This window comes from Culex pipiens, chromosome 1, assembly GCF_016801865.2.
Source record: "Culex pipiens pallens isolate TS chromosome 1, TS_CPP_V2, whole genome shotgun sequence".
NCBI lineage: Eukaryota > Metazoa > Arthropoda > Insecta > Diptera > Culicidae > Culex > Culex pipiens.
Window position 1 is genome coordinate 113,824,635 of NC_068937.1, and position 24,794 is coordinate 113,849,428.

Below are 24,794 nucleotides of genomic sequence, written 5' to 3' on the forward strand. Positions count from 1 at the left end.
AGGAGTTCGTCTGGTTGGGTCTGTACAATCCAAGGACATAACTTTGCCGAACAAGGCCGGCACTAGTTTCAGCACTAATCTGTTGGAATAAATTAAGCATTCTGGACTATTGCACAATTTGCTTCCCTTCTGTACAAAAGGTATGTTCACAGACAGATAAGCTTTTACAAAAGAACAAATTAGCCGTCAGCACGAAACCGCAAAGATTAATTTTTCCATGATTAATGATTCTGCAGTGCACTTTTCTCATCCAGCGACCGAAGGTTTATGGCCTTGTGGTGAAATCTTCCACCAAAAGTCAGAACAATATGGCAAAGAAGGACACTTTTTGATTTGTGGTTGGAATGTGGTCCATCCTCCTCACTTTGCTGGGTCATCTCGGCTATCAATGGATATCGATGACTCGCCCCTCGAAAGTTATTTATATTGAGATGCTATTTGGGACGAGTTTGATATATTGCCATGACGAGGGTCAAGCATGGGTCAATAGGCGATAAGGGAAAGGGTGTGGAGTCTAGGCTAGAATGTTGTTGAACAATTGCTGTTGGATTAAGAATTAAATAGGCCAAGCCCTTTTAGAGTTTAAAAAGAAAAATCTGAAGCTCTGAAGCACTTTCTTACTGATTGAAATAATTAATTCTGCAATAAAAATGAACTTTTGCTTTAACAAAGGATCAACCAACGATTAAGAAAATATTCCATCTGAATGTAATTTGTCGTCGAAATATGCTAAAAACTTGAAAACAGAGCTGAAAAGCATTATTTTATATAAAAGTGCTGCGAAGTTGAACTTTTCTGCACTCAAATAGAAGCTGAAATAGTTTATGCAACAAGTTGCAAAAAGAGGATTTTTTCAGCACGAGTCGAACATTTACACGGAGAAAAAAGAGTTCCCAAAATCGTGAACAAGCGTTCATAAAATTCGGAACCACGAACAATGTGTTCAAATTCCATGGTACTATTTTGAAAAACGTACCATGAAATTTGAACACGTGGTTCCGAATTTCATGAGCGCTTGTTCACGATTTTGGGAACTTTTTTTTCTCCGTGTATCCAACGAGGTTCACCGAGTTGGATAAATACGAAGAGTGCTGAAAAAATCAAGTTTTGCAACGAGTTCCACACAACATTTTTTGCAATTCCAAAAAACACACACTGAGTGAAATTTTATGTAAAATTTTCATGTATTTTGTCAATTAATCGTTTAAATAAAAAAAAAAGTAGAACTTTTCAGCATTTATTTTGAAAGGTGTTGCTATTCGATTCTGTTATTTTTGGTACCGTCAGTGGGGGTGACATTGGGTCTGGGGGTGAGATTGGGTCAAAGTGATTTTTTACGGATTTTACCATTTCTCAGGTTCTTCTCAATGAAACTGAATTCTGTTAAAAGGGTTGTGTAGGGGACATCTTAAAATGAATTCGCTGAAAAAATCTCGTTCCTAGAACAAATTCTATTATTTTGGCAGCTGTCTAAAGTTGAGGTACGTTTTTGGCCAAAAATGACCTCTCGAAAAATCATTTTTCTAATATTTTTGTTAGAATTGCTCGAAAACTACCCAAATGTTTGAAAATCTCCACTTCAAACATTGTAGCGTGTCAATACGATTCCCTCGAACAAGAAACACTGTTGGATGACTTGTTTTTACCATATCGTTGTATTTGAGCATCATTTTAGTTTCAATTGACCCAATGTCACCCCCTCTAAGGGGTGAGATTGGGTCAATTTTCAAACAATTGGCATTTAAGGTAGTGTTCATCAAAATCCACCATATTTTGGGAAAATGTTAGTAAACTATCTAAGAACAAATCTGCGTTGAAAGATTTTCGGTGTTATTTATTTAAATTGTTTTTGTTATTAAGAAAATGCGAGAGGTGTATCGTTTTTTGACCCATAGTCACCCCCACTGACGGTACAGAAAAGTAGGCTATTTCGTCGTTCAAGAATGACAGGAAAAGTAAGTAGTTTCACGACGAAATTGCAAAAATAGCTTTTCAATACTGATGACAAGCAGGCCGTTTGGTGAATCAAGAATGACAGGAAAAGTGAGTAGGTTCACAACAAAACTGCAAAAATCTGTTTCAATCCAAGCTACCTTGAAACTTTCTTAAAATATTCAACACAACACAAAATAGGGTTCGATTGCAAATTCATAAGCCTAACGTGACTGGTTTTATCATCCATATCATGGTAAATTATGGTCTCCACAGGTGATGTAAATCTCTATCTCAATACGCATTAAATTCAATTTGTTGCGTCCCATCCCATTATGGTCCCGTAATCGTATTAGACACGGTTCACTGAGTAAAACTGGCTGTTTTCGCCATGTTTTGTGATTTATTTTATGGGTTTTCTCAAAAATAGATTTGAATTTATGCTTTGCATAGGCACTAGACAGCGAAGAAAGGTTGTGGAGAGAGTACACGGTTACTTTTTATTTGGCTAATGCCTTTTTATCTTTTATTTTCAAGCTCAGTTTAATGTGCTTTTCGAGAAACAATTTCCTGCTGAAAAAAAGCCACAATATTTTTAAAACATTCCAACAAGTATTTTCGTTGAGTTCTTAGCTCTTTTACAAATACTCAACGTCTTTAAATCTTTGCAGTCTTGTACGGAGGAGGGAAGTTTAACGATGTTTAATGTTGGCGAAAGTATCCTCCTTCACGAGTTGATTTGATTGGAAAGACGCCGTCACCCGGCGCGTAACAAATTTGTCAACAGGAATCGGAAACCTCTAGTCTAAATTCAGTCAAGCGCACCGGATGGGGACTGAGATCATCAAATCGATCCTTTGTGACTGTTGTGTTGTTGTCTTCGCTCGTCTGTTATTGGTTTATGTTTTGTGTTTTTCTTTGTATTTTCGACCGAAATTGAATGGTGCCTTGAGAAAACATTGACAAAAGAAGAAAAGAATGATTTTATCATGAATCGTGTGGAAAGGGCGAATTTTGGTTGATATTTTTGCTCAAATTTAAAAGGATCAGAACAATTGAAAGTTTCTGAAACATACTTGATGGATGGCGTGTGTTATTAATCATCCTAATGCAATCGTCTCATTTCAACGAATCCTTCTGTCTAAGTCCTAAGCATGTAGATTCCTCGAAAGAGCAATATCGACAGTCAAAGAAGTGTGCGAAGCACCATCAGGCACAGTGTTCATTCAGGGGAAAATCCCAGTATCAAGTATGGGAAAATATATCATGGAGAGTTATTTGGTGAAATCATTTACCAATTTCTTGTTCTGAATGTTTCATGGAAATGCTTATATCGGGTTTCCAAAAAGTTAGTTGTAACTGGAAATTAACAGAAAATCCTATGTCAATTATTCTGATTAAAAGATATTATGATGCTTTCAACAGAATCTTGTCAATATGTCTGGGCATAAATTTATAGAGAAAAATTAGTTCACAAAATCGTGAATCAGGGCTGCAGAGTCGGGTACCTCCAAGCGACTTTGAATCCATATTTTGAAGACAACTCCGACTCTGGATGCAGGATATGACGTCAACGACGACTTCAGCTCTCCAAAAATACCCGACTTCACAGATTCCGACTCCAAGTAAAAGTTGCTGAAAATTTGCTGAATCCGATGCAGTCTCCGAGGTCTCACTCCAGCTCGAACTTCAACGTCAGCTCCGACTTCCTGGCTCTGTGAAAATAATAACAGTTTTTGTTATTCACACTTCAAAAATTCTCAATAAATAAATCAATTCCGTTAGGGAATATAACAAAATTTAAAAAAAATAACTTTCAAAACTAATTTTATCGGATTAATTTAAGCTTGAAACCCCATTTCATTATGAAATAAATGACCCCGATAAAATTGGTCAAAATTAACCAATTTTAGTAAAATCCCTTAGGGGGTATATCAAATAATTAAAAAAATCAACTTTCAAAATTTCAACTTTTTAGAATAATTTTAGCTTAAGGACCCCATTTCATGGCCAAAATAATGACCCCGACGAAATTGGTCAAAATTATCGCATAGTTCTAACCATTTTTAACAAAGTCCTTTAGGGGGTATATCAAATAATTAAAAAAATCAAATTTCGAAATTTCAACTTTTTAGAATAATTTAAGCTTAAGGACCCCATTTCATGGCCAAAATAATGATCCCAACGAAATTGGTCAAATTTATCCCATAGTTCTAGCCAATTTTAGCAAAGTCCCTTAGGGGGTATATCGAATAATTAAAAAAAAACTAACTTAATCCACCTATGTGGTTGGAGCCTTCCTCACAACAATGGCTGTACACAAGTTTCATCTATTTTTTAGATCCGGCTTCCAAAAAGTACATCGATATCACTTAAGTGGCCATGTCTCGAGACAGGGTTGCCAGATCTTCGATGTTTTGCACTCGTTGGAAAGGTCTTTTGATAACCTAACCAACAATGGGTCGGATAGTGGATCCGTACATAGTTTACATCAGGGGCGCCGACTAGTCCAAAATGTTGGGGGGGCACGGTTGTTTTCCGAAATCGATAAGTAAGAGTGGCGATTAGATGTTAATGTTTCTTGTATATCACGAATTTTGATAATTTTATTACGATGTGATACGATTTTTTTTCATCCGGAATAATTTTTCTTTAGAAAATAATAATTTATTAAAACGTGATTGAGAATGTTAATTAGGGTGATTTTTTTTATATGTTTGAAAGGCGAATTCCTTCTCATAGGCATATTGTCACTTATTTTCTAGAAGTAACAGTCAATAATAAAAATAATCAGATATTTAGAAATTCAACAATACAAATACTCTAAAAATAAAAATAAAAGTAAAAAGCCAAAATTTAGATCTTCAGAAATAAAAAAATACACATTTAAAAAAACATACATTTTTCAAATCTGCAATTTAGAAAAAAACACAAAATTCAATATTCCAACATAAAAAAATAATACACACAAAGAAAAAATACTCTCAATTTAAAAAGATCGTTCGTTGGATTAAAAGTTCGCGTTGGTGAATATTCGTAGAAAGTTCAAACTTTTCAATTTAAAAGTTGGAAAGTTTTTGAAACTACCATGCATTTATGGAACAAAATCGTTGTATCGGTAAAAGTATTTTACTTTTTATTGGAAAAGAAACCTTTTATGGCAATAATACACAACATTTAGCACTACAGAAAAAATGTGCTTGGTTTTTTACATTTATTTAAAAAAAATTAAACAATATGTTAAAAAAAACACCTTTTTTATTGTATTTAACGCTTCTCCTCTAGCTTCTGCTCAAGGTAGGCCAATATCCGAGTCCAAGCTGTACAGATTCATACGGTACGCCACCGGTCACTTCCGAATACCCAGTTTGGTCGGTTCCGGATGGAGGCTTCGACGCGACAGCAGTGTAACACGATGGTCACGTTTCCGGCCTCAATCAGGACAGTCTTGGAGGAGTTGGCCATTGATTCGGGAAGGGTGGTCGACGTTTCCCGGCTGGAAAGTGAAGTGCCTGAACGGGGAGTTCCCGATCCTGGAAGCGCATCCGGAACATGGAGTTGATGAGGCCCTCGGAACGGAGTTCGATTTTGAGCACGTAATCCTAATTCGAGAATGACACAGATTTTTTTTGGCTCACTGTCCAGATTCATTCGGCTGAAGCTGCGCCGTCGCGACGTGAGTGTTTGTGGGCGGGAAGTTGCTAAAAGAGATGGAAAGTAAGTGAAGTTGGCTAGCCACTGCACACATTCTCAATACTCACCGGTGCTGTAAACCGCCGGCACCGAGTGCAACATCTGCGCAGACCACCTCCGATTATGTAGCTTTTCGTCGTCCTCCTCTTCGTCGGAGGCCCATCGTGAAAATAAACTTTCGCGTACTTGTCCAAAAACCGGAAGTTAATCTTCTTCAACGCAATCTCGTTGTTCACGCAACGCTTCGGCAGCGCCATCTCCTCGATGATCTCGCCCCAGTCCTCACGCGAATTGACCTTCAATCCCGGGCCACCACCACCCAATACAACCGGTGCGAATCCACATCCCGAGCAGGGGTAAATAACACGGGAATACCATATTTTGGTATTACTTGGCATAATAACAAATACCAAAATGTGCCCTTGGTTGCCCAGTAATAGATGGTATAATACCATGAAATCATACCAAAAAACTGTATGGGGAAGACCAAAGCAATACCAAAACGTGCCATTCCAAGGGCAAATGAATACCAGACAAATTACAACTTTACGGGTAAATAAAAATCTCATTGGACAAAAAATAATGAGATTTCTCTATAGGATTTCAGCGGGAATTCAATTTTGCTAATGGGATTGCAATGAGAGACGGGTAGAAATTTGATGCTATATTTAAATCCTTCGAACAGGCAGGAAAACGAAGTCTTGCTTGGAGAGCCAAAAAATATCAGGTAAAGAAAACTAGAGGAATACTGGAATCGAACTCATGACAGGTAAGGTGCAGACACCATTTTAGCTACCCGTTTACCAACTGAGCTATCAACGCTTGTTGAAAACGAGCTGCTGCTGCATCAGCATGTTTTAGTTGCAGGCAAAAATATCAGGAAATTCAAAGAAAGAGAAACAAACTAAACCAGAACGAGCAAGGCTATAGCCCAGGCAGCGAGGCATTTTTCGTGGGATTTTCGAGGATGCATGATTCCAATGGAATAGGATTCAACACAAATCCAATATTAAACGGATTTTAGAACGAAGTTCGAATACCACATGCATACCAACATTTTGGTATTGAAAGAGTTATTTCATCAAATTAACAAAGATTGACATTATTTTTTTGAGTTTATCGGTTGTGACGAAAAAGGCACAGAATGTTAAGTAAAATCCATTCTAAAATTTTAAATTTTAACGTTGAAACCTATTGTTGTCGTAAAGTTAATCGTCTAAATATATAAATGTTTTTCTTATCATTTTCAAATGTATAAGCAAACTTTTAAAAATGTTAAACATAATTTAAAATAGATTTGGTTATACATCGCCTTTGTTTTATAATATTTTTATTTAAAATACCTTTACAATACCAACGTATGGTATTCCCTAATTTATAAAGTTCATTTAATTACTTTTTGAGACCAAAATGAAATAGTTGGCTTTAATTTGGAGTAGATTTGCGATTTTAAGTATGTAAGTAAGTAACAGTATGACAAAATTCGACATTTTCTTAAAATTTGCCCAATAACAAAACAATACCAAAATTTGGTATAATACCACAAATTGGTATTAACTTACACTTTAGACATTTTTTCAAGGGCTCGCGAAAACCAAAATTTGGTATTGATACCATTGAATGGTATTATTTTGCATTTCCCTTGTTATTTACCCATGCTCGGGATTCCTACCTCTCATCCTACAAAAACAAACAAAATCAATCACAAACCCCTCAAAACACCCAAGCTTCCTTCTTAGGAATTCCGGAAGTGGAACAGCTGCAGTTCCTGCAGGAAGCTGGCCTTGTCCTTTTCGAGCACTCGACCTCGTCCCGCTCCTGCACCACCCTCCTTCGAAGGCGTTCCGCTGCTGCTGTTTGGCTCACGAAGGTTTCCACGTCCGAGTCCTGGCTGCTGCCGCGGTCGGCTTTACTTTGCGTCCTAGACTCACCAGCACCACCGGACCCACCAAAGTGTTTGTTTACATTTGCGACTTAGGCGTACACGGTTACACGAGAACGTCAAAATGAAAGAAATTTTACAGTCGAATTAAAAATAAAAACTTTTAAATCAGTGAGCAATGAGATTTTCAAAAACTGTAGCAGTAAAAGTTTTCATTTTCAAAACAAGAAAAAAACTTTTAATGTAGCAAATTTTAACAACTTTTTAATTCAAAAGTAAGTTACTTTTGTCATTACCGTAATATTTTTTTGTGTGTAGTATAAAAATTCTTGGGTTAAATAAACTCATGGCTTGAAAATGTTAAGAAATCAAAAGCAGGAAATCAGAAATTTAAACAATCAGTAATTTAGAAATAACAATAAAATTCAATGTTAAATAAATCGAAAATTTAAAAATAATGCTTTTGACAACAAATATTTTTTTAAAAATTTTAGTATTTAGGAATTTAAGAATTTAAGAATTTAGGAATTTAAGAATTTAAGAATTTAAGAATTTAAGAATTTAAGAATTTAAGAATTTAAGAATTTAAGAATTTAAGAATTTAAGAATTTAAGAATTTAAGAATTTAAGAATTTAAGAATTTAAGAATTTAAGAATTTAAGAATTTAAGAATTTAAGAATTTAAGAATTTAAGAATTTAAGAATTTAAGAATTTAAGAATTTAAGAATTTAAGAATTTAAGAATTTAAGAATTTAAGAATTTAAGAATTTAAGAATTTAAGAATTTAAGAATTTAAGAATTTAAGAATTTAAGAATTTAAGAATTTAAGAATTTAAGAATTTAAGAATTTAAGAATTTAAGAATTTAAGAATTTAAGAATTTAAGAATTTAAGAATTTAAGAATTTAAGAATTTAAGAATTTAAGAATTTAAGAATTTAAGAATTTAAGAATTTAAGAATTTAAGAATTTAAGAATTTAAGAATTTAAGAATTTAAGAATTTAAGAATTTAAGAATTTAAGAATTTAAGAATTTAAGAATTTAAGAATTTAAGAATTTAAGAATTTAAGAATTTAAGAATTTAAGAATTTAAGAATTTAAGAATTTAAGAATTTAAGAATTTAAGAATTTAAGAATTTAAGAATTTAAGAATTTAAGAATTTAAGAATTTAAGAATTTAAGAATTTAAGAATTTAAGAATTTAAGAATTTAAGAATTTAAGAATTTAAGAATTTAAGAATTTAAGAATTTAAGAATTTAAGAATTTAAGAATTTAAGAATTTAAGAATTTAAGAATTTAAGAATTTAAGAATTTAAGAATTTAAGAATTTAAGAATTTAAGAATTTAAGAATTTAAGAATTTAAGAATTTAAGAATTTAAGAATTTAAGAATTTAAGAATTTAAGAATTTAAGAATTTAAGAATTTAAGAATTTAAGAATTTAAGAATTTAAGAATTTAAGAATTTAAGAATTTAAGAATTTAAGAATTTAAGAATTTAAGAATTTAAGAATTTAAGAATTTAAGAATTTAAGAATTTAAGAATTTAAGAATTTAAGAATTTAAGAATTTAAGAATTTAAGAATTTAAGAATTTAAGAATTTAAGAATTTAAGAATTTAAGAATTTAAGAATTTAAGAATTTAAGAATTTAAGAATTTAAGAATTTAAGAATTTAAGAATTTAAGAATTTAAGAATTTAAGAATTTAAGAATTTAAGAATTTAAGAATTTAAGAATTTAAGAATTTAAGAATTTAAGAATTTAAGAATTTAAGAATTTAAGAATTTAAGAATTTAAGAATTTAAGAATTTAAGAATTTAAGAATTTAAGAATTTAAGAATTTAAGAATTTAAGAATTTAAGAATTTAAGAATTTAAGAATTTAAGAATTTAAGAATTTAAGAATTTAAGAATTTAAGAATTTAAGAATTTAAGAATTTAAGAATTTCAGAATTTAAGAATTTAAGAATTTAAGAATTTAAGAATTTAAGAATTTAAGAATTTAAGAATTTAAGAATTTCAGAATTTCAGAATTTCAGAATTTAAGAATTTAAGAATTTTAGAATGTTGCGTTTGAAAACTTGATGATTGTTTTCGCAAGAGTTTGCGTAAGTTTGATTGTAGATGAAGTGCTATGGGAAAAGTACCTTGGTTTTGTTTTTGGAACAACATGCACAGATAGAAATCTTATGAGCAAATCCGTAAAATCTATGTTGACGACATCTCTCAAATCATTCACCGATGCCTCTGTGCTTTTGTTCTAAGCTTACTGATTTTCCTAGAGAGCACATTGGTATAGATAAAACGTTGTCGATTTAGAAAAAAGTATCTAGATCCAGAAAATTGTAAACGATTTCTTTCAAAACTTACAAGAATTCTATCCGTGTGTACAAACAATGTTCCAAAGTTTTAGATATTATTTTCAATTATTTCCTTTTTTATATATTTGATATAAGAATATTTTTCTTCCAGAATTTCTGGGGGGGCACAATGTATGGGCTGCCCCCCCAGCCAAATTTTAGGGGGGGCAAAAAGTACCGTGCCCCCCCAGAGTCGGCGCCCCTGGTTTACATACATTTAAGTGAGATCCGGCTTCAAAAAAGTACATCAATATCACTTAAGGGGCCATATCTCGAGACAGGGTTGCCAGATCTTCAATGTTTTAGACTCGTTGGAAAGGTCTTTTGATAACCTAACCAGCAATAAATCGGATAGTGGATCCGGACATAGTTTACATACTTTTAAGTGAGATCCGGTTTCAAAAAAGTACATCACTATCACTTAAGAGGCCATATCTCGAGACAGGGTTGCCAGATCTTCAACGTTTTAGACTCGTTGGAAAGGTATTTTGATAACCTAACCAACGTTGGGTCGAATAGTGGAGCCGTACATAGTTTACATACATTTAAGTGAGATCCGGCTTAAAAAAAAGTACATCAATATCACTTAAGTGGCCATATCTCGAGACAGGGTTGCCAGATCTTCAATGTTTTGGACTCATTGGAAAGTTCTTTTGATAAGTTAACCAACAATAGGTCGGATGGTGGATTCGGACATAGTTTACATACATTTAAGTGAGATCCGAATTCAAAAAAGTACATCAATATCACTTAAGGGGCCATATCTCGAGACAGGGTTGCCAGATCTTCAATGTTTTGGACTCGTTGGAAAGGTCTTTTGATAATCTAACCAACGATGGGTCGGATGATGGACCCGGACATAGTTTACACACATTTAAGTGAGATCCGGCTTCAAAAAAGTACATCAATATCACTTAAGTGGCCATATCTCGAGACAGGGTTGCCAGATCTTCAATGTTTTGGACTCGTTGGAAAGGTCTTTTGATAACCTAACCAACAATGGGTCGGATGATAGACCCGGACATAGTTTACATACAGTTAAGTGAGATCCAAATATATGTGAAAACACATTTTTATACATAACTTTTGAACTACTTATCGAAACTTCAATCTGTATAAAACTCGATCTATGGGACCCTAAACCAAGTCAAACGCAACAAACTCGGGTCAAATCGGTTCAGCCAGTGCCGAGAAACATGAGCTAGTTTGTTGGTCACATACATACATACACACACACATACACACACACATACACACACACATACACACACACATACACACAGACATTTGTTCAGTTTTCGATTCTGAGTCGATATGTATACATGAAGGTGGGTCTACGACGTTTTTATACGAAGTTCATTTTTAGAGCAGGATTATAGCCTTACCTCAGTGAGGAAGGCAAAACAGCTTTCAAAATTTCAACTTTTTAGAATAATTTTAGCTTAAGGACCCCATTTCATGGCCTAAATAATGACTCTGACGAAATTGGTCAAAATTATCCCATAGTTCTAACCATTTCAAACAAAGTCCTTTAGGGGGTATATCAAATAATTAAAAAAATCAACTTTTAAAATTTCAACTTTTTAGAAAAAATTTAGCTAAAGGACCCCATTTCATGGCCAAAATAATGACCCCGACGAACTTGGTCAAAATTATCCCATAGTTCTAGCCAATTTTAGCAAAGTCCCTTAGGGGGTATATCAAATAATTAAAAAAATCAACTTCCAAAATTTCAACTTTTTAGAATAATTTTAGCTTAAGGACCCCATTTCATGGGCAAAATAATGACCCTGACGAAATTAGACAAAATCATCCCAAAGATCTAAACATATTTAACAAAAGAAAAAATAATAACAGATTGTGTTATGGACACTTAGAAACTTTTCCATTTGTGCGATTTATGGTAATTGTATTTCTAAGTCAGTATACCGAACGAATAACAAATTTTGTTATTAGGAGAGTTTTTGAAATGTATAACATTTCCTCTTATTATCATAATATTAAACATTTTCAATATAATATCACTTCAATATCATATTTTGTTATTTTATCAGAAACTGTTCTTTTTTTTTCTTCTAGAAGTTGAAGTTCAGGATAAAATAAAAACACTTTTTGTTATTTTAACAGGATTTGTTATTGAAATATTATTAATTTTGTTATTACCGTCTGCCCGGGATAAAAAGAACTATTGTCGACAGAAAAGCTGCATTTGGCATGCTATTAACAAATTACCACAAAAGTGTTCCGAATTTGTGGATGTTCCGAATATGTGGGATGACTGTATACATATTAAGCGAACCGGAAACTTTGCGAATCAATGTTTTCAAGAAGCGTTTGAAAATGTTGTGATACATTACACTGACCAACAAAATTTTTGCGCAAGCTCAACTTGAGAGGATGAAGTTTGGGCTCCTCAGAAAGACGTGCATTATGAATTTTTAAAATTATAAAGAATTTTGTGATACTATTTGTTCCGAAATTTCGAAAATCAGGCTTAAAATTAAGTTTTTTTTATCCCCGTTGGAGCAGAGGGACAAAAACTTCAAATAAATCAAATAAAAACTTGAAATAACGATATTGAAAATTGGAAAGATTTAATACTCAATAAAAACCATCATATGATTTAAAAATAAACCTCATTGCATTATCCCAGATTATTTTGCAACATGTAACATGTAATGCATACAGAATAATTTGTGACAAAGTCAGACTATTTTTACAAACAGATTTTTCAATCACAATTTTTAGGGTAGTTCCGGGATCAAATCAAGATTTGAACAGTCGCTGAGTTGGTAGGTAATACAGAATCCGTAAGAGTAGCTTGCATTTTTACACAAAAAAAAAAACAAAAAAAAAACAAGTCAATTATTGACTTGACAAAACACTTCAAATTACAAACTTCAACCAACTATTCTGAAATTTTCAAGGTTCTTGTACGCAGAAAAAAATCATGGTAATATTACATCTGGGAAGGGGTGCATCGTTTATGTCAGAAAAAATGTTTAATTTTACCTCTGAAAATGAGTAATTTTTTCACTTTTCAAGTGTAATGTCACTTTTTCAGTCTAAATTGTGGTTAAATTACACCATAAAAGAGGTAATATTCAACCTTCCAAAATTACACCTTCCAAATTTACATTATTTTTTACTGTGTAGATAACAACAAAATCAGTTTTTTTTTAAAAAAAGGATCATATATTGCCGAGACTCGTGGTGTAGGGGTAAGCATGGTTGCCTCTCACCCTATCGGCCTGATTTGACTGATCACGCCTTCCGTCGGACGGGGAAGTAAATGTTGGCCCTGGTCTAACCTACAGCTTAGATCATTAGCTCAATCCAGGTGTAGGAGTCGTCTCGTTGAGTCCTGTCTCGGTGGAGTCGCTGGTAGGCAGTTGGACTAACAATCCAAAGGTCGTCAGTTCGAATCCCGGGGTGGATGGAAGCTAAGGTGTAAAAAGAGGTTTGCAATCAAAAATCAAACTTTCGGACACATAATTTCGAGTAGGAATCTCGCAATCGAGAGCGCCAAAGAAATGCTGTAGAGCGAATAATTTGATTTTTGATTGAAACATATACAACGCGATAGCCTATAGGATCTTATAAAAAACGTTACTTAATCCACCTTAAGGTGGTTGGTGCCTTCCTCACATTCATGTTGTATTATACATAATTAATACAGACTTTTTTCCAGAAGAGACGCAGACACTGCAATGTGGCAACCGGGCGATACGCATGCAAGGGGTGGCTGCCAATCCCCAACGTGGTCAGACCAAAATCCCTACGCATGCTGCGCGACTCTCGCGGGTAGGAAAAAGACCCGGTTATGCAAGAATCATCCTTTTTTGTAGCCACAAAAAAAAACTTTTTCATGGGATAACTTTAAAAGTACTTCACTAAACAGAAGAAAATTTAATAGGGTCTTAGGGGACCCCAAAACGAACAGAATAAGGCGGATCCGGCCAAAATCGGTTCAGCCAGTTCTGAGATAATCGTGTGGAAAAAAATCATGTCTACACACATCCCCACAGACATTTGTTCAGAATTTGATTCTGAGTCGATAGGTATACATGAAGGTATATCTAGGGGGTGTATTTAAGAAGTTCATTTTTCGAGTGATTTTATAGCCTTGCCTCAGTGAGGTGAGGAAGGCAAAAAGCTCTAGAAATGTTGTTAATTTTGGTTTTCTGAAATTTGAGCTGGTATCAATATCGGTCTTCACATTTTGGTTTATCAAGTCCAACGATCGTACCAAATAAGAACTAACCTAACAATCACGTCAAAAAGTTAACCCAAAACGTTACTCACCAAACAGCAGCAGCAAAAAGTCCGACACGGCCAAATTGAACAGATAGTAGTTGGTGGCGGTGTGCATCGAGCGATTTTTCGCAATCACAATGCAAATGGCCAGGTTGCCCACGATTCCGGCCACAAAGATAAAGCAGTAAAAAATCGTGATCGGTAGAATGATGCAAATCGGATCGGCCTTAATGCCCGGATGGTGCTGATAGTCCCCGGGCGTTCCATTAACGGGCTGCAGTCCGACCAGATCCAGCAGGGTGTCGTTTGTGGTGAGGGCGGCAGCTGCGGCTTGGGAACCATTTCCACCGGAAGATCCCCGAACCATGTCCAGATAGTGCAGCGTGTGGTTCAGCAGGGCTGGCAATTCGGTTGGCAGCTGCAACTCCATCATGACCACCTGCTATGCAAAGCTGAGTCCTCGTGGTTCAAAAAGTCCTAGCTCAACCTCGGGGGAGTCGTCATGCTGAAACGAAAACGAAAATAGAATTGAAAAATAAACAATTTGTACACGAACAACGCCAAACTGGATTCGAACAACTGTCGGCTTTTGGTCGGACAGGAAATTCCTGCGAAAAAGTTTCACTCTCCAGATCGGAAATCGATGCTGGCCACAACTTTTCCCGCCCAAATCACCGGGATTGGGGACAGCAAAAGTTGAGCGAGAAACTTTGTTCGGGAGCGTCGCCACGTTGGTCATGATAAATGGCATTTGGGAAACCGTGCTCCCAGCTGGTGATTTGTAACAATTGAATCTGGATCAGATTTTGTTTGCTCCTTTGGGGGAGAGAAACTTTGCGAAAGATTTTTGGGCTTTCGTGGAATTTAGGAGCTTTTGAGCTTTTACCGATTAGATAACTTAGGTATATGCTTGAGTTTGACTAGAATAATAATTAACTCTACAAACATCTTAAAACAGACACTCAAATCTAATCTAATCTAAACTAATCTTACCCTAACACAGTCATCCTTTCAGAAGCATCCTGGAGATATCGGGGCGATTACTTCCAACATCCTTCTTTTCTAAACGGCCAGGCTAACTGCGCAAAGTTAACCGCAAAGATGATTCGTTGAAGTGGATTGAGTTTGAGAACGGATGTAAAAACAACAATACATTTCTGATATTACAGGGGAGGAAAAAACGTGGGGATTCTCCGTTCACGATCCTGTTTGTTTAGGCGTTGGGAGTCACCAACCAACCAATCAAAAGTTTTGGTGCTCCGTGGATGGGACACTCAGAGCATCGACCTTTCATATAAGTTAACTGAAAATTATTGCGAAAAATTGCAAATTTGGAAAATGCAAATTACATCAGCTTGGTACATCATTATTGCTCATATCGTTTACCCTGACTGAAAAGTTTCAAGTTGTCGCCTTGACAAAAAAAATTCCCGGTAGGACATGGACCGCTTAGAAGCAATGGAAAAGTTGTTTTCCTTCGAAGGCATGCGTCACTGGAACTTAGCGTTAGATCATTTTCTGCGAAGTTTGTTAAAAACTTTGGCCCGTGAATTCTGGGGAATAATACAAGCTATGTTCGGGGAAAATCTGCCTAGGTGTTGCTAATCCAAAGGTGGCTTCAATCATAAGATGTGGGATGAATTTTAACGAGATTGGCGTCAAGTTTGTCATACTTTCTTTGCTGCTTTAATCATCAGAAAATAAATTTCATTGGTAGATGCACCGTTGGTTTATTTTTTGTTTATTGAGGGGGGTTTCGTAATCATTTCCTAGAGATTTTGAATTTCGATTTTTTTGATTAAGATGATCTTTCCCTTTCTAAAAAGAAGCCATTTTGCAAAACTGTTACTTGAGCAGGAATTTCGTTATTGATTTATTGTCTTTGTTTAAGTTCTATGCGGATAAAGTTGCCGTAAAACTTTGTCCAAAAACATAAAAATAATTAAAAAAATTAAATAAGCCATTGTCTTAACATTTGAATGAACAAAGGGTTTGAAAGTACATTTTACACCTGTTCAGTTGCTTGCAATCATTAGTTTTCAAAACATCCAAGTATTGAAGATTTTTTTTTCGCCGAAAAAAACCTTTTGGCGGTGTTGTACATTGAAAATATTTTTGCTCGATCCCAGACTTGCTAAATATGATTTTAAACGCAGGAAAATGCATTTCTAATGATTTTTAGTTCTTTAGACTTCTATTTCCTTTAAAATTTTGAAGTTTTTTTTTGAAAAAAAAAAATTGTTTGCCCCTGATTTTTCGAACTGATTTTGAAAAATATTTGCAACGGCCTAAACGGAAAATAACACTCAAGCGGGGAAAGTTTCACTAAGAAAATCTATTTCAAAGGGCATATTTTAGAATCGCATTAAATGTTTTGTTTTGCAAATAATTGCAAATAAATGCTTCCAATTGATGCAAAACTTATTTTTTGCTATTCCGTCGTGTAGTAGTTTACTTTTCCTGTCATTCTTGAACGACAAAATAGCCTACTTTTCTGTACCAAAAATAACAGAATCGAATAGCAACACTTTTCAAAATAAATGCTGAAAAGTTCTACTTTTCAGCACTCAAATGGGTGCTGAAAAGTTGAACTTTTCAGCACTTGTTTCAAAAAGGGCCACTTTTCAACATTTTTTTGATTTAAACGATTTATTGACAAAAAAAAATTAAAATTTGACATAAAATTTCACTCAGTGTGTTTTTTTGGAATTGCAAAAAAAATTGTATGGAACTCGTTGCAAAACTTGATTTTTTCAGCACTCTTCGTATTTATCCAACTCGGTGAACCTCGTTGGATAAATGTACGACTCGTGCTGAGAAAAACCTCTTTTTTGCAATTGGGTACTAAAGCCCTATGTAAATTTTTATGTACAACGGTAAAAAACACGATCAAAAACCATTTCTGATCACTTTTTTTCATTTTAATGCAAAAAAAAAATGACAAGACAACATTTTTTCGATGGATCAACTATGGTCCCCTTGAAACGAGCTGTCAAGTAGGAGCTTTTCTGTCAAGAAGGACCGCGAGGTTAATTTTTCAAAATCGATTTAAAAATCCATTTTAAACTCTTTGTGGTCGTACAAAGGGTCATTGTACTCAGAAAAATAAGCTTTATCACTGTAAACAATAATATTAGAAATCTAAGCTTCATTTAAGGACCCAATTTGTTGCAAAAACTACTATTTTAAGCACCCGACGTATATATCCAACTCGATTAACATCGTTGGATAAATTAACGACTCGTGCCGAAATAGTAGTTTATGCAACAAGAAACAAAAAGAAGATTTTTTCCAAGGAGGTTTACTGAGTTGGATAAATACGACGAGTGCTGAAAAAATCAAGTTTTGCAACGAGTTGCTTACAACATTTTTTGCAATTCCGAAAAACGCTCTTTGAATGGAATTTTATGTCAAACATTCATGTGTTTAGTAAATTAACCGTCCAAAACAAAAAATATTGAAAAAATATACTTTTCGATTCTAGTGTTAAGAAGTTCAACTTATCAGCACCCATTTTAGTGCTGAAAAGCAGAACTTTTCAGCACTGGTATTGAAAGGTATTAATTTTCCATACAGTTATTTTTGGTAGGGAAAAGTAAGCCGTTTCGTTTCTCCAGAAGGACAGGAAAAGTTGACAGTTTCATAGCGGAATTGCAAAAAAAACTATTTGTTTTCAACTGCTTCTAGCATTTTTAAATGAGAGCGGCCTAGTTTTCATCGCTAGAAATAACAGTGCAGAGAAGAACGATTGAATATCAGCGAGTTGCCTTCGGACATCGTTTTCAAGAGTCTATTTCAATTTTGACAGAGGTTTTGGCCGATCTCGTTTGGGTGTAGAAGACTCAATCCCTTCAGAATATTCACTTTTACATTCACAGGAGGTAACTTCCACCTTATATCATATTCAGACTGCTTCTGTTTTCGGTTACATTAGACCTGGGAGACCAATTTCGATGTTGCCATGTGTGCTATTCAGTATGCACACCACGTGGTGCTCCAACCCCACAGAGCAAGCAGTCTTCATACAAGAAGAAAAATTAGTTCCCAAAATCGTGAACAAGCGTTCACGAAATTGGGAACAACGAAAGAAGTGGAACCAGTTTGTTAGTGGTTCCGAATTTTATGAACGATTGTTAACGATTCAGGGAATCGATTTTTCTCTGTGTACGCTTTGATTGCTTTCGCTCTGTGTGCGGTTCGGAATACATATCTCATAAAATCATACCCTCGTGCAGACGATTTTGACATCAATGTCTGCCATAATCAAGCAACTGTGATAACAGCTCCACACCTGCCAACGACATTAACGCACTTTTGGCACTCTCTTCGAAGAAGAGGGGCCTCAACCGACCTTTCCGGTCAATTGGCCACTTCATTGTTACGAGTCACGGTGACAGCTGGAGTGCTGCTTGTGAGACTTCCCCCAAGGACTTGAATATACGTAAGGGGTTCTAGCCAATCCAACCTTTCTTACAGGACCTAGGACGTAGACAGGTTGGAACATTTGGTTTCACGCATATTGGCAATTATCGGCGAACTACGACTCGTGGTGGTTGGATAGACCGTATCCAACTGTCCGATTATCTCAATCGAGATCAGATCATAAAGTATCTTTATTAAATTTTGCTAATTTCATGAACCACTTCAAAATCTAATTTTCATCAGCTTCTTTCGAGCAAATGATTTGCCAATTTTCATCAGACAACGCTTAAGGCTTTTATTTGCCGACTTGCTCATCCTAACAAGATCGTTTCCTTAAGTATTATTTGCTCCAGGTGACTTCCACCTTTGGAAGGGACACAATGTCATCTAAATTGGAATCTTCACACGTTTTTCGATGAATTCGCTTGTCTCCTCCCTCAAACGCCAGCTTGTACAACGTTTAATTACATGCAAATCAGCAAACCGTTACAGACTGGTACCTTCCGGAACGAAGATTTTCTTTTTTTTTTCGGATCGGAATTCCGGCTGCTTTTTCCCCGAAAACAAGATTTTTATCGACAAAGACAAGCAGCAGGTAGATTGTTGTGCGAAAAACCGTCTACGGAAAGTAAAATTAATTCAGCGACGTTTGCTGGTGGAGGGCGCTTGTCTTTGGGAAAAATTCCCCGTAACGTTACAAAACCCTCTGAAGTTGCGTAACGCCCCTTGGAGGAGAAAAATGACAGCAGCTGCACAGTTTCTGGATTCGTCCGAAATTTCCTTGAAATTTGGGGGGAGTTCCGTTTGGTATTTCCTCGAAGTGGTATCTTGTCTGGAAGTGTTTTTATCTGGCTAGTCCGAGTTGGTAAGTGGTCAGGGATGGTTATGCGCTAACGAGTGATACAAAAATCCCGGGAAATGAGAATTTTTCATCAAATTTTCTGAAAAATCCCAGGAATTCCCGGGAAATCTGAAATTTATTGCTAATGATTTGATCCTGTTTCTGATTTTGTATTTTTTTATTTTCAACAAAATAGTATAAGACAGCAACTTCAATAGTCAACATAAGTGTGAAGATCAATTAATGGCTTGAATGCTTGTTAAAAACAAACAAATTTAAAGAAAACGTAAAAAGTGTTTTCTTATTTATTGAGCTGTAAATTAAATGAAGGTCTTTAGGTTCTTTTTTGTTGAAATCACAACCCAAAGTTTATTATTACGCACTTTTCAAACATCAATGCCCCTATGATCTCTTATGGTAAGTACATAGAAAAACCAGCAAGTTTCGTAGAAGAAGTCTGTAATGATATTTTTATGGCATGGTTTATATTACATTGTTGTCCTGCTAAATAAATGACTTCTGTGCAATTCTTTCGAAAACTATTTAAAAAATGTTTTGGTTATTTTTTTTGACATGGATGAAAATTTGTGTTTTCTTTTTCTATAACCAAAGAAGCCATTAGTTTGTCGTACAAGTTTTGATACTATTTTGACAGCAACACACACAAAATGCCCTTTAAATAAATATACAATATTATTTATTTTTCGCTCTCAAACAAATTCTTACAAAAAATGACTAATCAAAAAAAAAAAACACTTTTGCTCATCTCTCATCTCTTCTCAATTCTCATTTTTGGATTTGTTGACAGAAAATGTAATTTTTTAAGTTATAGCCCTAGCTGGACAAAATTCATTTGGAACGTATGGTTTTCGGAAAACAATTTGTAAAAAGTTGAAAAAAACATTCGTTAAAGATATTACATATTTTCAACTAGGTAGATAGATTTGATAAATATAAGGGTTTATTTGTGAATTTTGAAAATATTTTTATGGGACAGATTGGAAAATTTAACAATATTTGATTTTTTTGACACTGAAAATCGGACGCATATTTATCGTCTCTTAAAATAATATGAATTTGAGTTCTTGTTATTTAAATTAAGTTATTTTTTTTTTGAAATTGCAAGTTAAAGAATCAACATTTCATTGGGAAATGTGTTATATACATGCATTACAAGTCAATCCAGCTAATTTAAAATTCACTGGTTCAAAACAGGATTATGCATTTTAAATTTTAAGAGTGAGTGTTAAATTTTAAGAGTGTAATTCATTTTAATTTTTTTTTGTATGGACGGTTGCAAAAATTGTTAGACGAACAAATGATGCCAAATGACTTTTTGGTCATAGAAAAGTATACAGAAAGTATCATTCAAATAAAAAAAACCCTTTGTCTGAGCTCTCAGAGAATTGCTCTTAAAAAGTTTTTCAGATTATTTGCAAATAACTAGGGTACTTTATCCATTAGTGGACCCCTTTCCTATAGTGGACCCTCTGAATGTATTTTGATGAAAAAAATCAATAAAATCAAAATTTCAAGCAGATATTTGTCTACAAAAATTCAAAACAATTTTGACTGATGAGTTGTTTGAGTTGCACATCTGAAATTAGCTATGGCCACTAGCATTTGCACAACAAAACAGCATTTCTTTTTTATGATTGAATTAACTATCCAAACATTTATTGACTGATTATTTCACTCCAGTATGCCGAAATTATGTAAAATTTAAGGAACATTACTGAAATAACACCAGAAACTGCTCAATTTCGAGCAGACATTAAGCGGGTCCAATATAGGACAACAAAAATCATATCTTTTCCAAAAGTGGATCTCTATTAATTTAATTTTCAAAAATTAAGAAAAATTTGGCAAATAGGGAATCGGTTGTACCCGACCCTCTCCGATTTCAATGAAACTTTGTAGACATGTTATCCTACGCTTATATAAGTCATTTTTGTGTACACAGAAACAAAAATCATGGTAATATTACATCTGGGAAGGGGTACATCTTTTATGTCAGAAAAAAGGTGTAATGTTACCTCTGGAAATGTGTAATTTTACCACTTTTCTGGTGTAATGTCACTTTTTCAGTCTAAATTGAGGTAAAATTACATCATAAAAGAGGTAATATTCATCCTTCCAAAATTACAGCTTCCAAATTTACATTATTTTTTTCTGTGTATATGGAGCCAGTTTCACTCGATAATGACATTTGAGAAGGGCGTAAGTGTTTTAAATATTTTTGTAATTCGTAATTTAAATATTGCTGTATCTCGAAGCCATTGCTTCGTATCAAAAAGTGGTCAAAGACAAACTTTTAAGAAATTTGACGGGCTTTCCGAAAAAAAATACACTGAAACAAAAAAATTACTCCACTTTTATGAGATTTTTTTGAATTTTTAAGTTTAAAAGTCAAACACTCAACCACAACTGATCCGGAGCGTTTGGTACGGTATGTCCACGCATCCTCCCTCCCCTGTTGAATTTGTGAAATGTGCTCCGTTCACAGAATCTGTTTCTGCGGTTAATTTAACGCAGTAGGCCTGGCCGCTTTAATTTATGCAATACATCTTCGGGGTTACTCAAGTGTACTGCAATAATTAATATTGACAAGAAAGAACTTGGGGCGTAGTTCTTCCAGGATGCTTTCTTCGGACTGGCAGCGCTTGTGTTCGATTAGATTAGATTAGATTAGATTAGATTAGATTAGATTAGATTTAGATTAGATTAGATTAGATTAGATTAGATTAGATTAGATTAGATTAGATTAGATTAGATTAGATTAGATTAGATTAGATTAGAATAGATTAGATTAGATTAGATTAGATTAGATTAGATTAGATTAGATTAGATTAGATTAGATTAGATTAGATTAGATTAGATTAGATTAGATTAGATTAGATTAGATTAGATTAGATTAGATTAGATTAGATTAGATTAGATTAGATTAGATTAGATTAGATTAGATTAGATTAGATTAGATTAGATTAGATTAGATTAGATTAGATTAGATTAGATTAGATTAGATTAGATTAGATTAGATTAGATTAGATTAGATTAGATTAGATTAGATTAGATTAGATTAGATTAGATTAGATTAGATTAGATTAGATTAGATTAGATTAGATTAGATTAGATTAGATTAGATTAGATTAGATTAGATTAGATTAGATTAGATTAGATTAGATTAGATTAGATTAGATTAGATTAGATTAGATTAGATTAGATTAGATTAGATTAGATTAGATTAAATTAGATTAGATTAGATTAGATTAGATTACATGACATCAAAATTTGCAAAAACCAATAGTGGGAATCGATTCTCCAGACAATTTTACATAAAAGTCTCCATATTGACCATTGTCCTAAGTCCAATTCTTGTGAAGTTACAGCGGTTTTAAAAATAAAAATGCTGAAAAAATGGTTTTTTGATGGTTTTTGACAATTTCTATGCGACAGACTTTATTTTTTAGTCTCAAAAATATTTTTACCGGAAAGCTCGTCCAATTTCCCATAAGTTTGTCTTTGACCACATTTCAATTGGATGTATGGGCTTACAGATACCCCTCCCAAAAGTGTCCACGTGGTTTTTGGGTGGTCCCTAACGGGCATTAGCATGAGCATGGTTCACTGCCCACGAGTTGCTGCTCTGTTATTGACAGATCAGCTGATGTTAAACAATGAATCAAAAATGATCAGTGGTAGCCAACCATTCGTTCCTTCTTTATTAGTCAATACCGGTGCCCTCCCAAGAAGCCTGCAGTTCAACGAAAGGGAGGAATGTTAGTCCGATAGTTGAAGTTGCAGATTCATGAAGCACACAGCTTTTCGTTATATACACCGCATGAGACCGTTGAATCCACAGCATCTCCTTCAAGCATCACGGGATTAATTATAGGTAGGTATTGGCTTTTCGATGCCTCCCGAGCTACGACGCTATGGGGAGGACTTTAATAATTGACCCGTTGGCGTGCCTTCCGAGCTATGATGCTATGTTAAGGTCTTTCTCATTTACACAGTTATTTCAATACTAATTACTTGTAATTTTCTCCCGCAATTATCCAGAGGACTTAAACCATCAACGTGCCTTTCGATAAACAATGAAATGGAATGGACTTTTTAACAGTTATTTTACTTTGAGAACTTAAACATCATTTCATATTTTAATACAATAATTCAAAAGACGTCGTGCCTCCCGATCAACGATGACATAGAAAGGACTTTTTTAATTACACTCCATGAGTGTAAAAATAACTGTTTTTATGTTGAAAGTACCAATGTTGTTGAATCAATAATCAATACTTTACTATTTGTAGTTTATTGTACTAGTTGGAAACATCATAATTGATGTTTGAAATAATATTTTATAATAAAAAATCAATTACAAAACTTTTTTTAGATAAATATGTGTTGTTTTACGAGCAACTGTAAAAAATCTTTTGTTTTGTTTTGGTGACCTTTTGAACTAATTGATATGGAAAACATTATATCAAAATTACTTTTTTGATTCTTTTGTATGTTTACAGTGATTTTTGACCGTTTTCTTTGAACGTTTTCTTGGATCATTTTGGTGTTAAAAGTTTGTTGAGTTTTTATGTTGCTTTAAGCCATATTTGTTAACAAAACATATATTCAGCAATTCCATTTGAAAAGAGCTTAAACCGAAAAAAAAGTTCTCCGATCGGGCTCAAAAATTTTGTGGGGGTTCCTTGGCCAAAATAATTAGACCCGTATTTTTGTTTGGCAATTAGGGTGACCTACATCGTGCTAGGGTGGTTCAAAAAATGGCCATTTTTGTCATTTTTCGCAAAAACCACTTTTTTCAAAATATAATTTCTCTGCGTCATTTCATCCGATTTCAGCTGTCTTAGACGCAAAAGAAAGGTGATTAGTTTGGCTATTTGAAAAAAATAGTAAGAAGTTTCAAAAATCTAGCTTAACATTTGAAAAAGTCGTATGAAAACTTAAAATGGCGTTTTGACCGTGACTGGACCAAAGAGCCTATGTCTGAAAATATGTTTATCGGATTCAGCGTAAGGCTTACACCTTTTTAAATTGCTACCTCCGGTGTCATTACGTTTAAAATACAATTAAAAGAAAAACTACGCTAAATTTACGGGTTCGCCACAGGATGATAGCTGGAGTTTTTTTTTAAAAGATCCAATAAACCAAATTTCCAGTTTTTGCTTTTTGGGTGTTTTTAGAACCGCCTTGAGTCAGGGGTATTGAAAAACACCCAAAAAGCAAAAACTGAAAATTTGGTTTATTGGTCCTTTTCAAAAAAAACTCCAGATAGGATACACAGGATATAAACAATTAATTGATGAAAAAATAGTCAGAATTGCTCAAAAGGCTTCAGATTTTATTGTTCTGTAAACGTGTGAAAAATGGTCGTCAGCTCTACTAGCGTA

At 34.2% G+C, this 24,794-nt stretch overlaps 1 protein-coding gene across 2 annotated transcripts in view; it reads right to left on the reverse strand.

The window, feature by feature from the left end:
- Window positions 1–24,794, reverse strand: part of LOC120424343 (pyrokinin-1 receptor-like) — a 130,437-nt gene that overhangs the window by 39,091 nt on the left and 66,552 nt on the right. For both annotated transcript variants that reach the window (XM_039588433.2, XM_039588434.2), the window contains one exon: window positions 14,172–14,628. In XM_039588433.2, coding sequence (XP_039444367.1) covers window positions 14,172–14,556 — 385 coding nt within the window. In that variant the 5' untranslated portion in view covers window positions 14,557–14,628. The remainder of the gene's footprint in view (window positions 1–14,171; window positions 14,629–24,794) is intronic.